The following is a 16,518-nucleotide window of genomic DNA, read 5'->3' as shown; positions in this document are numbered from 1 at the left end:
AACTATTTTTTCATATAACGCATAAATTAAACGGCATCCCTGAAAACATGAGTTTATGTAATTGCTTGCCTCGTTGCACAAAATTAAACCTGTAATTTCTTTTGTTACGTTAAACAAAATATGACTTCTATGGTGAATCCATGAGATGAAATGCAAGATTTCTGCATAAGCTATGAACGTTTTGATTTTCTTGTATATTTTGCATCAAAAATAACTAATTTATAGATATTAAAAAATAATTAGATTAGTTATTTGTAAGGGAAAAAATGCTGATTTCTTTAAAACATCCTTTTTAATTATTTGCATTGAAATTAAGGACAGTTTGCAAAAAAAATTATAAATTTAAAAGAAACATTTGATCGAGATTTTACATTTAATTAAAATTCTAATAAACCCCAACTAATTCCTATATTTACTACTCAGGTGAGATTTAAATTTATACTTTTGCACTTATATTTGCAAAAGATAATGTGAGTTCATCGTAACTTCTAACACCTTGAATACTGCCATCTTACTAATTAAGCAACCTGTCGACTTTTGAACTATGTTTTTTTTAACTATAACAAGTTGAAGACTTTGTTCAATCAATTTATTTTTCTGTAGACATATTTCTTGTGATTAAAAATATAATATTAATCAAATATCTTCGAAAATTGGACATGAAAATGATTAAATGAAACATATTTTGTTTAGACTCTCCTAATAATCTTTATTTTTAATTATTAAGATCTTGAATGCAACCATGTTCTAAAAGAAACGTCTGGTCCTTATTCCTTAATATAGGTCACTATGCATGAAATTTTAAAATAATTAATTTTTTTCAAAACTTTTCTCATTTAAAGACTATAAAAAGAGTTTGATTTTTGTTTTATAACAAAAAGAGTTTATTTTAAAATTGATAATATTAATTAGGGTTAAAGATGGAAACTTATTCAATTTGATGACCATATTACTCTGATAGTAATACCAATTATAATGTACTTTCTAGAAAAAATTAGTCCTTATCATAAGTAATTTTTTCTCCGTCGCCAGCAATTCTTATTATAAGTTACTCCTCAAAGTCTTGATATAAAACCTACTTTTATACTACAAAATAGGTCTATATTAAGAATTGGAGGAGTACAAAGTGAGATATTAATTATATTTACTTAAGATTATCCTATTTAAAATTTAATGCAATTTCTCTTGTTTTACTTCTCCAAATATAATTCATATATAGTTTTAAATATTGATAAATTTAAAAGTATTTTTATTTTCAAATAAATTTAATGACTTAGTTATCTTTCATTAATTCTGGTGAGTTGATTAGATACTTAATTTTGAAATAATTTAGTAAGGATTTAGCTAGTCCAATTAAAAAACATCAGTTTGGCATTCTACATCGCTGTATCAACTTTTTTCTGATGGCAATATGATACTGCTGAAGGGAATTATTGTGTTACTAAACCTCATTTAGACTAAGCGAAATATAGCACTCTACAGAGGTCTCATCGGTAATGCAGAAAAAGTCATCCATGATTTGCAGGCCCTTTTAATTACCTCATGGGATTTCGTAACGGTTAGAGTTTTTCAAACATTACTAGTTCTACTTCCGGTCCTAATTATAAGAACCAGTTGACTAGTTTGAAAAGATTAAGAAAGTAAGTTGAGTTAGTTATTTGTCCTAAATAGGTGTTATCTTTCTTAAAATATCCTTGATAATCAAGTGTATTGATTAGAATTATCATTATTAGAAGGGTATTTTGAAAAAAAATATATATAAATATGAGAAACAAAGTGGATTGGGGTCTTATATTTAGAATCAAAATAAAAGTCAAACAGGGTCTTATATTAAGGATCGGAGGTAGTATTTCAAATCTAACTCTTGCTTTTGCTTTGGCCAATTGCGATAGTTGCAACATTCTTAACTTTGCATAGGATTGGACAATCTTCTTAGAGAGGTTAAAATTTGAAAGCATACCTCTTGTATTGCTACTGTCTTCCTTGGTATGATGCAACTCAAACCTTTCAGGCTGGTGAAATGACAATATTCTAATCCTCTTCTTTTTGGCATCTCTTGCTTAATACTTACGTTACCTTTGATTACACAAGCAGCACTAATATTCTCAGTATTCTTGAATCACATTAATGTTATTTCTTACAAGAAGAATTTGCTTAATGGTTTACTCAGTCATTCTCATTTCAATAGTCTCTTGGAAAAAAAAACATCGACATGCTGATTCAATCCTTTTCTAGTTATTCTTTACAAAACTGATGTTTTATTGGTTTCTCATTCCCCAGCCTCTTCAATGCTAATCTCAGTTGTCTAACTCTTTTTATTTTATAAAACTGATCTTTTTGTCACCAAAAAAAAAAACTGAGTTCCAAGGGTGAATGCTCTCCATTTATTGAGGACCATTCAAAGACAAAAGGCCCACACATGAGAGCAATTATGAGACATTGATTATACCTACAATAATGTTTTTATTTTAATATTATCATTTTTAAAAAAAACATAATTGAAGCGAAAATGAAAAGCAAAATGACATTGATGTGGGGTTGTTTGGGGTTGGAGAGCCTTTGAGTATTTCGGTGGGCCTGTCAGAGTATCCTCCACCGCCACTCTTCGTTTTTTTATCTTTTCTATTTTGACGAGACAAGAGGTAGCAAGTAAAATAATTAAATTAGATATTTATGCAAAATTTGAGATTAAAAGTCACATATAAAATTCCATTTATAAATTAAATTTAGTGTTAAAAGAATATAAGACGCAATTATTTATGAATTTTCATATTTAAAATAATTATAAAACTTATAAGTAATATCATTTTCTTAAATAATACTCTCTTAGTTATTACATAATTAACTTATATAACTTAAAGCAGTCAAACATATTGGGCAAATGTGATATGATTTAAAAAACAAAACTTATGTATAATTTTATATTATTAAACTAGTTTTAAGAAATTATAAATATAAGAAATAAATTGTATTAAAGCATAATATTTAAAAGCAAGTTCAATTTTAACTAACTGTTATGTTAAAAATTGGATATAATATTTTCTTACTACGTACAAATATTCTTTTATTTGAGAGAGCCCTCATCAAAACATTGTTGGGCATTAAATATTGGAAATAGTATTGAATATATTTTCCTAGGTACACGTATTCTTTTATTAGAGATAATTATATTCAAGGCACTATCGAGTATTAGATGCGGACATCTCTTCTAGCGAAGAGATTCGATCATTAATTTGTTACATTATGAGAGAGTATCCCTAATGCTAGATACAGTTTATAGATAGTAGTATTGAATTTTTTTTTTATATACAAGAAAAGCTTAGGTAAGTTGGGTCCTAAAAGCAGAATATGTCTCAGAGCTCAAAGAGCGGTTATAAAAATACTTACAGATCATCTATTAATAAGGTCTTCACGTTAATAGTGGAATTCAAATTCACAACTTATAAGGTTATAAGTGGACCACAAACTCTTTTTGGTGGTGGTTTTTTGTTGTTGTTAAAGTATAGGCATTCTTCCTATTTGAAATACTGTCAGACACTAAATGTAAGTACTTCTCTCAGCAGGGATTCAAACTTTGATTCGTCACGTTATAAGAAATTAACCCATTTTACTAGACTTAACCCACGTTAGATTTTTGGTAGTAGTATTTTTTTTTGGTAACAAAATTTTAAGAAAAGGATCAAACTCACCCACAATCTAAAGGCAGGAAAAAGGATCGAACTCACCCACGATCTAAAGGCAGGAAAACTAACTCATAATCCATTGGGATCTATCTCTTTGAGCACAGAAATATGACAAACAAGATTTTTTTTTGACCCAATAGATAAGAATCTCCTAACTTTACTAAATTGTGAATATGCCTGGTCGAGTACCTCGACCAGGTCAGAGATAGAATGCACTCCATCCATAAGAGTGTCCAACTCTTGCAAAACGGAAGGACGAGGGGTCTTTCGGTAGTGGCATTGAATATTAATATTCAAAAGAATGGAAGAGGGGTCGTTGGTGGGGGTCACACGGGGGCCCGCATTGCACCGCTTTATCTAGATAAGTGTTTCCCCAGTTGGCCCGTTCTTTTACCGTTAGTGGGCCCATCAACCGCCCCCTACCCTTCCTGTCGTTTCTTATTAATTAAATAATTAACCCCCAACCCTAATTCTAATCCTCATCCATAATCTTAGTCATCTCTTCCCACGCGCCGTCATTTCCTTTCCTTTCAAACAATTTGTCCCCCTTTTGCCTTTTTCTTTTTGAAAAAAATATAAAAAAATTGAAAATTACTAGATATCAAATAAGTAATGTCAACAAAAATTTATTATCATTTACAAATTCAATGTTATCAATATCAAATAAAATATTGTTACCAAACATGATTTGATATTTAGTAATTTTCAGCTTTTTTGTCATTTTTTTTTTTCTTTTTGTAAAAACCTCTCTCCTTGTAGTAATATGACCATTTTTATTTATTCAACATAATAAAATAAATAAAAGTAAATATTAGAAGATTAACGTTGTATTTGGCTCAATAGAGAGGATGAGAGGAAATGGATTTTAATGAAGGAAAAAAAGATAAAAAGAAATAGAAGGATTTTAACATTACCTTGTTTAGATTAATTCGAGGGAAGAGGAGGGGATGAATTTTAATGTTACCTTATTTGGTTTAGAAAGAAAGGGGAGTTAAAATATTTTTGTATGGACAACTTTACCCTTATATTATTTAAGTTGATTTTTATAAATTTTATAGAGTAATTAATAAAATATAATTATAAATAACATTTAGTATATGAGATCAACTTTTTATAATCAGTAAAATTAAATAAATATAATGATAACACATAATTAATAGCTACTATATGTCCAATAACTATAATTGTATTTATATCCAAAATCTAGTCTAATGAAATAACTATGTTAATTTGATTATGTTTTTTTCAACTTTCATTTTTCTCTGTGTTGTTGATACATGTAATTAAATAACTTTTTCAAAAACAACATAAATGACTTATTTGTATGTTTTTGTTTTGAATGCATGATTTGAGTTTGGAAATTAAAATATATTTGGTAGCAATATTTTTTTATATTTGATAGCATATAAATAAGGGAAAAGAGGCATGTTTGAATCCACAAATATATCATATCACATACAATTTAGCGGAGAAAGATAACATGAGATTACTAAAAAATAATATAGGCATATTAGTCAATACAAGCTAAAATATTACTTTTTCCCTTCAAATTCCTCTAATTTTGGAGGGAAGGCTTATGAGGAGAGAAAAGGGAAAATGTTAAAAAAAAATTTCCTCTCCTCGTAAAATTTTTATTTTACCAAATACTACCTCTGGTCCTAATTATAAGAGCCACTTGACTAATTTAAGAAGATTAAGAAAGTAAGTTAAGTTAGTTATTTGTCCTAAATAGGTGTTGTCTTTTCTAAAATATCCTTGTTAATCAAGTGTATTGACTAGAACTATCATTGTTAGAAGGGCTACTTTGAAAAAATATATATAAATATGAGAGACAAAGTGGATTGAGGTCTTATATTTAGGATCAAAATAAAAGTCAAACAGGATATTATATTAAGGACCGGAGGTAATAGTAGAAAATAATTAAAATCCCTCTTCCTCTCTTCTTTTCCCTCCAAATTCTCCATACCAAACGCACCGTAAAGGTGGCGGTGAGTATGGAGTAATAGAGTAGATAATTTGAATTGGCCAACTTGCTGAAATATAGTGGGTAAGTCGGTGAAATGGCAATATAAAGTTTCTACTCATTTTGTTTTTTTTTTCCGGAATGAAAACTGTAATCCATTGGAAAAAAAAAACTCGGATAATACAAAGTTTCTACTAATCTGGACTTAAATATAATACACATTAAATTTAGACGTAAGGAGAATACACATGAGGATTAAGTTTCATCTAATATCTTAAAATATTTTTTTATGTATTTTTAATACCGTAAAATATTTTGTTGTTTATTGGCATAAAAGAGTAATTTTCTAAATGCATTCATCATCTTAAAACATTTTGTGGTTCTGACATTTTTTAAAAAATACTTTAAAAATATTTTTCAATGCTGAGTCATTTAGGGGGTGTTTGGATAAGATCATAACTATGATTTCAGAAGTATTTTTACGATATACAAGATAAATATGTGGAAGAGTTTGCCTCGATTCGTAAAAAAGTGCTTTTAAAAAGTAATTATTGGGATATCCAAACACCCTCTTAATGTACTTTAAAGGCATGTTAACTCTAGGTATAAATATAAATAACAAATATCTTTATAATTTTAATATCATTTTGTAATATAAATTATATTAGAAGATGGCTCTTATATTTATGATCATTATCCGCGTAAATCTTAAAAATCTCCAATCTCTTATCGTCGGTGTTCAACCTCACAATTTCAGCTGTCGCCGTCGATGGTTTCTTCATCATTTTCCGGCGAGGCTCCATTCGTGGATGTCCCCCTTCCTCTTCGTATCACAAAAAATGTTTTTGATTTGTTTATTTTTATAAAACGTTCGTATGAAATTTGGGATGTTGATATTGTTCGCCGATATGAGAATGGTCGCTAGCTCGTGTGGGTTTGACCAAGAAGATGGGGGAGCCATTTTTCCTTCGTATAAATTATACTCGTAAAACATAAAAATAGGGATATTTTGGTATTTTTAATTTTTGTTTTTGATTTTTTCGGCATGCCAAACATTTCTGCGGCCAAACATTTTTCTTTCCCTTTTCATTCTTTTTTGTCAAAATATATTTTATGTGCCAACAGCGACTTGTTTTAGTAATAGTGCTACCCATCATGTCTAGTGAGGTCTTAGACTTAGGGCCTGTTTGGGTATCCCAAAACCGCGGTTTCAGAAGCACTTTTCCGCAAAACGAGATAATCTCCTCCACATATTTACTTCGTAATCCGTAAAAGCACTTCTAAAACCATGGTTTGGTTTCTATCCAAACACACCCTTAGGCTCTGTTTGAGTGCTCCAAAACCGTGGTTTCAGAAGCACTTTTCCGCAAAACGAGGTAACCTCCTCCACATATTTACTTCGTAATCCGTAAAAGCACTTCTGAAACCATGGTTTGGTTTCTATCCAAACACTTCCTTAAACTTGATATTGACATATTTGTGCATCTACATGAATCTTCATTTACTGTTCATTGTTCATTATAATATAATTTAAATCATTCAAAACTATACAAATAATTAAGATTTAAAAATTTTAATTGGTAATTTTTTAATCATAAATTTATTTTTTTAAAAAATTAATTGTAAGGGCATTTTTATTTTAAAATTCTGTATATAGTAAATTAAAAAATTATTTAAAAGATATTAAAAAAATTTAAATGAAATTTGGCTCATTTAAAATCAATTTGGATAGTCTAAATTAAAAAGAGCCCCCATAACCAGTTTTTGTGATGAAATGTGCTCCTTTGCATATGTGTGTTTAAATTATATAAAATGATAACTAATATATATAATGAAAAAAAAAAATCAAAATGTATTATAGGTAACAAACGGGCCCTCAGATTCGAGGCCCTCTTTAATGTAAGGGGAGAGATTGGCTTTCGCATGGGGATGTAATATCAAGTTGGACAATCAGGCGTTGGTTTAAAAGAAAGGATTAGTACTGACAACGTAGCAAATTAATGTTTAAATTTTTACTGATAAAGATATTTACATTTGATATCTGTTAGTATCTCAAACAGAATTATCTTTAATAGGAAGATATATGTGCCAAAAAAAATTTTAACTTGGCCAAAAAAACTTCTCTAATCTTTAATATAAGATCTAATTAATTAATTTGAGTAAATTACGAATACTAATTAAATTAATTAATATGATATATTTTTTATTTAAACACTATAAGGATATTTTTTTAATTCCCTCCCTTCCACTCTTACTTAATTATTGTTAAGAGAATACTAATAGAATTAATTTTAGAAATTAATAAAAATGTAAAATAAATCTTATATATGAAATCAATATCAATTTTTTAAGTTTTAAATTAAGCACAGGAGAAGTAATAAGTAAAGTTTTCTCAAGTTGCGCAAGATGTCAGTACTCTCACATTATTATAAGCTATGATTATGCCTCTTTAAGCTATGATTTATGCTGACTTAATCTGATAGGCATTGAAAAAAGAGGATTGATGGGCAAATGGGCTAAATTACATTTTCTTCTTATCCTATTTATACGATAAAGAAACAGAGGATTGATGGGTAAGAAGAAAATTATTTTTTATAACTTTACCTTTATTTATTATTGTGCTAGTTTTATTTATAATATATATTAAATAAGAATAAAGTTAAAAATTTATTAAATTTTAAATAAGTTAACAAAATTTAAAGTTTTTTAAGTTTATATAAAATATGTTAAAAGTAACTTATAAATAAAATTAGAGGAGTATACAGGATACCAAAAAAAAAAATCCTCCAATCCTTAATATAAGATCTAATTATTGAATTGATTTTGATCCTAAATATAATATCTATTTTTTATATTTATTAATTTTTTCTAAATTATCTTAATAGATATTCTCTTACCCATAATCAAATAGAAGAAAGAGGAAGAATATTAACAAAGATGATTATGTTGTTTTAAGAAAAACATGTCGTATTTTTTATAATTAACTAATTTATCTAATTTTTTTAATCTAATTAAATTAATTAAATAATTTTTATATCAAAGATCAGGAGAGTATTTGTTTTGCCTCTTTGTAACTGTTTATGTCAAATACTCATGACAAGTCTCAAAATTTTAGGGATAATTTAAAGTGCTAATAACACGCTGTTCATTGCTAATACTATAAATGAGAGCTGACGTCATTGGAAGCCTTCCACCTAAGAAAGTTCACAATTCTTAATGTCTGACTCTGACCGAAGGGTGAATCTAAAATACAAATTCCGAAAGATTTACGTGAGCTCATCGTGAGCTGCCCTTTCTTTGATTTTATATTCATATCATCAATAAAAAATTGAAATTTAATGGTATTCTTTTAGAAAAAAAGGATATAAAAGATGTTAAAAATCGTAATATTTTAACTCAGATATCTGAAAAATCAAAATATCAAATGAAGAAATAATACCTAATCTGACATTTTACAAATATAGTTAAATAATAGAAATACCTTTTATCAAAAAGTTGAACCGGTAATAACAAGTGTTAATCAGTAACTAACAAGCTATTTATTAAAAAATAGTGAACTGATAATAATAAGTATTGAATAACTAATGACAAGAAATATATTGGTAATAATAAGTTTGATAGCTTTTTTTTTTAAATCTAATATAAAAATATTTTAGTCATTTAATTATATTTATAAAACATCATATCACATGTGACTTTCTTTCTTAAAATTTTGACCTTTTAAATATCTAAATTAAAATATTGTAATTTTTAACCTCTTTTTTATATTGTATTTTCATGCTCGTATGAAAAGTTGCCGTGTATCACTCTTGCTCCCATGACAAAATATTTTCTTTAAAAAAATTCTATTATTTCTTAATACGTAATTTATAATGTTGAATACAACTGGCAAAAAGAAAAAACTTGAATAAAGTGAGATTTTATGATTATTATTATAAATGATTATTTAAATTCAAAAATCTGAAAAAAAAAATCACCAGAACTTAACAAATTTCAAATCAAACACAATATTAAATAGGAATTTTAAAATATTGATAAATTTATAATGTTATTTTTTATTCAGATTTTGTTTTCGCAAAGAGACTACTTGCTATTTTTATATTTTTAAACTCTTAGGATTTAATGATTTTTTTTAATTTTGCTTCTATATTTTTTTTTTTTAAAGTCATTTATTATATTTTTTTACTTATTTTATTTATTAATAAGGACATATTTAAAAAAAATGCATTCATTTGTATTTATTATTTTATACTGATTTTAATAAAATTGGGATATTTTGTTTTATTTATTAATCTTACTTCCGATCTTTAATACTCCTCTAGTCCTAAATATAAGATTCTTGGTCTTATATTTAGGACTGAAGGAGTACTACTTTTGATTCTTAATATAAGATCTTATTTAATTTTTATTTTGATCTGAAATATAAAATTCTAATCTACTTTGTCTATCATATTTATCTATTTTTTTCAAGATAATCTTTCTAATAATAGTAGTTTTAGCCAATAAACTTGATTTACAAGAACATTTTAGGAAAGACAATACTCATTTATTACAAATAACTAACTGAACTTATTTTTTTAATCTACTCAAAAAAGTCAACTAGTTCTTATATTTAGAACCGAAGGTAGTATAAGAATTAGTTAACGAATTTGAATAGATTAAAAAAACTATTTACGTTAGCTATTTATAATAAATAGGTATTATTTTTTCTAAAATATTTTTTTTGTCAATTATATTATCAAAACTATTATTATTATAAAAATTATCTTAAAAAATAAAACCTAAAAAGCTGATTAAAGGGGTGTTTGGATAGAAACCAAACCATGGTTTCAGAAGTGCTTTTACGGATTACGAAGTAAATATGTGGAGGAGGTTACCTCGTTTTGCGGAAAAGTGATTCTGAAACCGTGGTTTTGGTTTTCTCAAGCAACCCCTAAAAAGGGCCACGGAGAAGGCGGCGCGTTCAACCTAAAAAAGTGAACAATCAATGACGTCACTAAGACCACGGCTTCAACTCTTCAGAGCGCCGTATACTGACGTGTCTGGGTCCTACTTTTCCTTTCTTTTGCAAACACATTTTGTCAAAATTTTTATTAAAAATTATTAAAAAAATGCTTTTATGAAGAAATGATAAAAAATATTCATAAAAAAATGTGGTCTTTTTCAGTAAATTTCAAAATCACCATTTAGTCATGTATGTTCAAATGCGAATTTTTAAATTTAAGTATTATTTTTATGTTATTTTTTCTATTTTTATTCAGCTTAATGTCTATAAAATTTGATATCATTTCATTTTAATTCTTAATATTTGAAGCTGATGGTTTTATTCCTTTAAATTTTATTTTATTTTCGCTTTGATTTCCTAAATTTAAAATAAGTAGTTTTGTTTTCTAAAATTTAATCTTATTATAGTTTAGGTCATTATTATGAGGATAAAAAATCTTAAGAAGGACATAATGAAATCAAATTTTAGAAATTAAAATTATTAATTTGAAATTTAAGGAATTAAAATCAAAATGAAGGCACGTTATAGGGACAAAAAGCTTTGGTTTTAAATGAAATTAATTTTTAGGAACTAAAAATAGTATTAACTCATTTTATTTAGGAAAAATATATTTGCAAGTCCTTATAGTTTGATCAGATTTTGAATTAAGTCCTTATAGTTTTTTTTTATTGAATCCTTATGGTTAATTTTGTTAAATTTACAAATCCTTCCGTTACTAATGTTGCAAACACTATCAACCAACAATGGCAGATCATGGTAGAGGATGATATGGCAATGCGCTCTCTCTCCACTCCCCCAACTTTGTATCTCTCCCTCTAACCTTTCTCTCTCATCTGTTAAAGCCAACCATGATGAGTTTGGTGACACCTAAAAGGAGCAAAGAAGGACTGCCTCTTCGACTGGTCCTACTCCTCATCAACATGGACACATTGCTTCTATGCTGTTATAAGTTTGATTACGCCAAGACTGAGTATAGTGAGGATTGGCATTCAGCATTGTACCCATGGCAATTTTTTCAGTGAACTCCTATGCCCACTTTCATTAGCACTGCCACTTCTTTGTCTTTTGTTATAGATAAGCAAGATTTGATGCATTCATATCTTAGAGGAAAACTAATTGCCATAATTATATATATATATATATCATGGATCATGGAAATATGATAAATATGAAACTTGCCAAAAACAGAGTGTGCTAGCTCAAGTAGACTAGAATCAGAGTGATATGAAAAGGAGGTTATGTACATGCCAAAAATATTAGGAAAAACCATATTGAAGGTACCTATACTTTCTCTAAATTTTTAATTTGTTACCTATGTGTTTTTTTCCTTTTAATTAAACATTTAATTTTATCTTTTTAACAACGTTAGCTCTTATAACTTTGTTCTATTGATATTTTTAGTCTCTAATTAAGGATTAATGATGTTAATAGAGGAAAAATAAAGATTTAGTTAAGAACAAAAAACACATAGGTACCAAATTGAAAATTGAAAAAAAGTATAGGTACTTCCAATATAGTTTTCCTAAAATATTATTACAAAGTGAAGAAATAAAGCCTAAGATGCCGAAAAAATTTCATCAATTCCTCCCATAAGACTCTGATCAAAGTTTCTTCCTTCTGATATATTTTCTGGTCCTACTCCTCATCAACTTGGGCACGTTGTTTCGATGGGATATGGACGCACCGTTTGGATGCACCAAAAATTGATTTTAGGACACTGAGCGCACCTTAACCTGTCAAAATAATACACATCAGACGCCTGCGTATCTGCAACGTAGGATTTTTTTGGTCAACCTTTGGCTGAGTCGGCAAAGTAATGGCCAAACTTAACTTTTCTGTTAACCTGGGATATGGATACACTGTTTTAATTAGTTTGAAGCATTGAATGCACCAAAAATTATTTTAGAATATTGGGTGCACCTGAAAAAATAGTTTAGAGTGTTGGGTGCACTTTAACCCATATAAAATTATAAAATATTGTAATTTTTATTTTAATAGACGCGTGATCTAGTCTAATACACATGTGACTCCTACTCACAAACTCATTTACAAGACAAAATATAATATAACTGGACTATTTTGTTAAAAAAAAAAACCTTAAATCCATCTCATTGATCATTGTTAGTATTGGAGTAAATTTTTTTAATTATGAAATCAAATTTGAATATTCCTATATTTAATTGAAAGTAACTCTCTCAGTGTAAATTTTTTAATGGACAGGATTTAAACATTCAATCTTGTTTTAAAGAAAATTGAGTTTCATTTACATGATCTAGTAGATTATTGATGATGGGAGTTTTATCCTTTTAAATTGAACCAAGGTAGGTAATTAATCCTCGGAGGCCTCTTTGGTTTTCAGGCAAGCAAAAAAAAAACAAAAGTGGCAGGCATATGGGTGATTTTGACATGGCTTAGGACTCATTTGTAATGGTGATGAGATCTTTCGGAAAAACAGTATAATCATAATTTATAAAATATGAGGTAAGTATGCAAGAAAAATTTTATCTCAATTTAACTGAAAGTACTTATAAATACTTATTACAAATAGGCCCAAACAAATCCTTAATAAGTGTACTAATCGTTAATCATATGAGTAATACTGCAGCAGTAGTTGTTAATCATATGGGCTCATGCTTTCAATTTTTATGCAATGCATTTTTTTCTATATATGAAATGAAAGAAAGGTTGCAAACAGTTGTTGAAGAGTTGTACAAGTTGAATATGAGTTGTGCTGCTTACTATTATAAATATAGGAACTAGTTATCTAATTTAATTATATTAAAAAGGTTTATTAAATTATTTATTTATAATAAATATGTGTTATTTTTTATACAATACTTTTACTAATAATATGTATTAATGAGAATTATCATTTGATGAAAATTTTAATATATGTAAGTATTACAATTACAAGAATTATTTTAAAAAATAAAGATGAGAGATAAAAAGAATTAAAATCTTATACTTTATTGAATCTATTTTTAACAATGAGATATGTTTATTTTCTAATCTAAAATTTTTTGCCTAATTTTTCTATTTTAAAATAATAAATAAAATTTTTCAAATTAAAAAAATAGGAAAAAGTGAGAGGCATATCAAATATTTGAACGAGAGAAAAAAAAAGTGGGACCAACGGCAAGTGTCTCTCCAAAGCTGCTTTAACCAGCTCGCCGTTCTCTCCTCTGTTCACTACTCGCTCCTCACTCTCTCTCCCCTCCAATCTTCCCTCATTTCTCTCTCATCCCCTAGCCCAAGGTACCTACTCTGCCCTACTCTATCATCTATCACTCACTCAACATCTCTCGACTTACTCATCATCTCTCTCTCTCTCTCTCTCTCTCGCGCGCACACACTCGCATATAAATCCCTTCTCACTCTCTTCTCTTCCCTTTCTGTGTGAATGTGATTGCAGATTTCGCTTCTTCAGATTTGGCCTCACAGATGGCCTACATGTGTGCTGACAGTGGCAATCTCATGGCGATTGCTCAACAAGTCATCAAGCAAAAGGAGCAACAAGAGCAGCAACAGCAGCAGAATCAGCATCAGAGCCATAATCACCACCACCACCATCATCATCAGCAGCAGAGTCAGCAGCAACAGCAACTTCTGGGTATTCATTCAATCGCTCTTCATCCATGGACGAACACTCCTCCTCTGGGTTTTGGCCTCGCCGGAGCTGATTTCTCCGACCCCTTTCAGGTTGGGTCTGGCCCTGACGCCTCTGAGTCCGGTTTTCAGTTTCCTCATCTGGATCCCCATCACTCTACTGGGTTTAGATTTTCTGATTTCGCTGCTGATGCTGGCGGCGGCGCGTGCGGCGCTGCCGGTGAGTTTGATTCCGACGAGTGGATGGATAGCTTGATGGGCGGTGCTGGTGGTACTGGTGACTCAACGGATAGTTCCAATCTGCCTTCTGCGTGCGACGCGTGGCAGAACAATGCCGATTTTGGTCTTTACGCCTCGAACCCCTTCGCCACCTGCCCTACCCGGCTCTCGCCTCCGTCGGACCTCAATCGGGTCATTTTCTCGTCGGAGCCTTCCACGTGGACCTCTCCCCCACCGCCATCTCCACCGACCGTAGTTAAAGAACCGGCTGCTACTACCAAATCAGCACCAGCTTTGCCGCCACCGGTGGAGCCCGCCGTGCGCCGAAACGACAGTGGCAACGGCGTTTCGTCGAGCGTCGCAGAAACCAGTGAGTCCACACATCCACTTCTGAAAGCACTTATAGACTGTGCTGGCCTGGTCGAGACCGAACCAGATCGGGTAGAAGAATCTCTGGTTCAGCTCAGCAAAACGGCGTCGCAGCACGGAGATCCTACTCAGAGAGTCGCCTTCTTCTTCTGCGAAGCTTTACGCAGCAAAATAAAACCGGAAATGGTGGAGACTCCTGGTTGTGCCACTTCAGAGGAAGAGTTAACACTCTCGTATAAAGCCTTGAACGATGCGTGTCCTTACTCGAAGTTTGCTCATCTAACAGCCAATCAAGCTATATTGGAAGCTACTGAAGGAGCCACAAAGATTCACATAGTGGATTTTGGGATTGTTCAAGGTGTTCAATGGGCGGCTCTGTTACAAGCATTCGCTACTCGATCTTCAGGGAAGCCTGCAAGCATTCGCATTTCTGGAATACCTGCCATGTCTCTGGGAACATCTCCTCGTGCTTCTTTGCTTGCCACAGGGAATCGTCTCTCTGAGTTCGCGAAGCTTCTGGATTTGAACTTCGAGTTCGAACCTATTCTGACTCCAATTCATGAGCTGAACCAATCCAGCTTCGCTACTGATCCTGATGAGGTCTTGGCTGTGAACTTCATGCTTCAATTGTATAATCTGCTGGATGAGAGTAACGTCGCGGTGGAGACTGCACTTCGATTGGCTAAATCGTTGAACCTAGAATTGTTACTCTTGGAGAGTATGAAGCTAGCTTGAGCAGGGTTGGATTCCTGAACCGGTTCAAGACTGCGTTAAGGTACTTCACAGCCTTTTCGAGTCTTTGGAGCCAAATTTGCCGCGAGACTCGCCTGATAGGCTGCGGGTCGAGAGACTTCTACTCGGCCGTAGAATCGCTAGCGTGGTTGGATCAAGGTCGCAGGGGAATGTAAGAGAACACATGGAAGATAGAGAGCAGTGGAGGGTTTTGATGGAAAGTGCTGGTTTTGAATCTGTAAACCTCAGCCATTATGCAAATAGTCAGGCTCAGATTCTTCTATGGAATTACAACAGTCCTCTGTATACATTGGTGGAATCCGATCCGGGGTTTTTGACTCTGGCTTGGAATGAGGTCCCTCTCCTGACTGTTTCTTCTTGGCATTAAAGGGTTATTGCTTATTTGCTTCGATTGGAAATGGGTTTCCACCTGGTGCTTTTTTCTCTAGCGTGGAACAACCAATTGTCTATATGCCATTGATGATCATGCTTGGTCCCTAGTTAAGCTATACACAGATTGATGTTATTGGAACAGCAATACAAGCCCTCTTGAGGATTTATAGGAGGAAGATTAGCCATATGGTGTGCTTTCTGCAGCTTGATCTTAGTTCCACGCCTTTCTCTTCTCTTCTTTGCGATTGATTTTGCTTTTTTAGTCTTTTCATTTCATGTTCTAGTGTTCCTAGGTTTTATGACTTGACTAGACAAATTAGTGGACAAGGGAATGGAAATGAAGAAATGGGAGGAAAGAAGTTTTCTCTCCCATTGGTGTCTGTAACTCTGTAAATCTGAATTTGTTGTATGGATTTAATTTGGTCTTTAAATGTCAAAGGATGTTCATCTTTACTTTCTGACTCAGACAGGAATTGTTCTATACTGAAATTTATTTATAGTCCCTTCAAATCATTTGAAGTTTTTTGAGTAGGATCATGGTCAAGCTC

The 16,518-nt window shown here is 30.8% G+C and overlaps 1 protein-coding gene across 1 annotated transcript; it reads left to right on the top strand.

Moving 5' to 3' along the window:
- Positions 1-13,849: 13,849 nt before the first annotated feature.
- LOC114722704 (SCARECROW-LIKE protein 7-like) lies at positions 13,850-16,435 on the top strand. Its single transcript, XM_028908797.1, is given in 4 exon segments — positions 13,850-13,906; positions 14,064-15,536; positions 15,539-15,631; positions 15,634-16,435. Coding segments are annotated over 3 exon segments (1,869 nt in total). The 5' UTR covers positions 13,850-13,906; positions 14,064-14,092; the 3' UTR covers positions 15,966-16,435.
- The last annotated feature ends 83 nt before the right edge of the window (positions 16,436-16,518 follow it).

Source organism: Neltuma alba, unplaced genomic scaffold (assembly GCF_004799145.2).
Source record: "Neltuma alba isolate B1F8T4 unplaced genomic scaffold, ASM479914v2 tig00012103_pilon, whole genome shotgun sequence".
Taxonomy (NCBI): domain Eukaryota; kingdom Viridiplantae; phylum Streptophyta; class Magnoliopsida; order Fabales; family Fabaceae; genus Neltuma; species Neltuma alba.
This window is presented reverse-complemented; position numbering and strand designations above follow the sequence as displayed.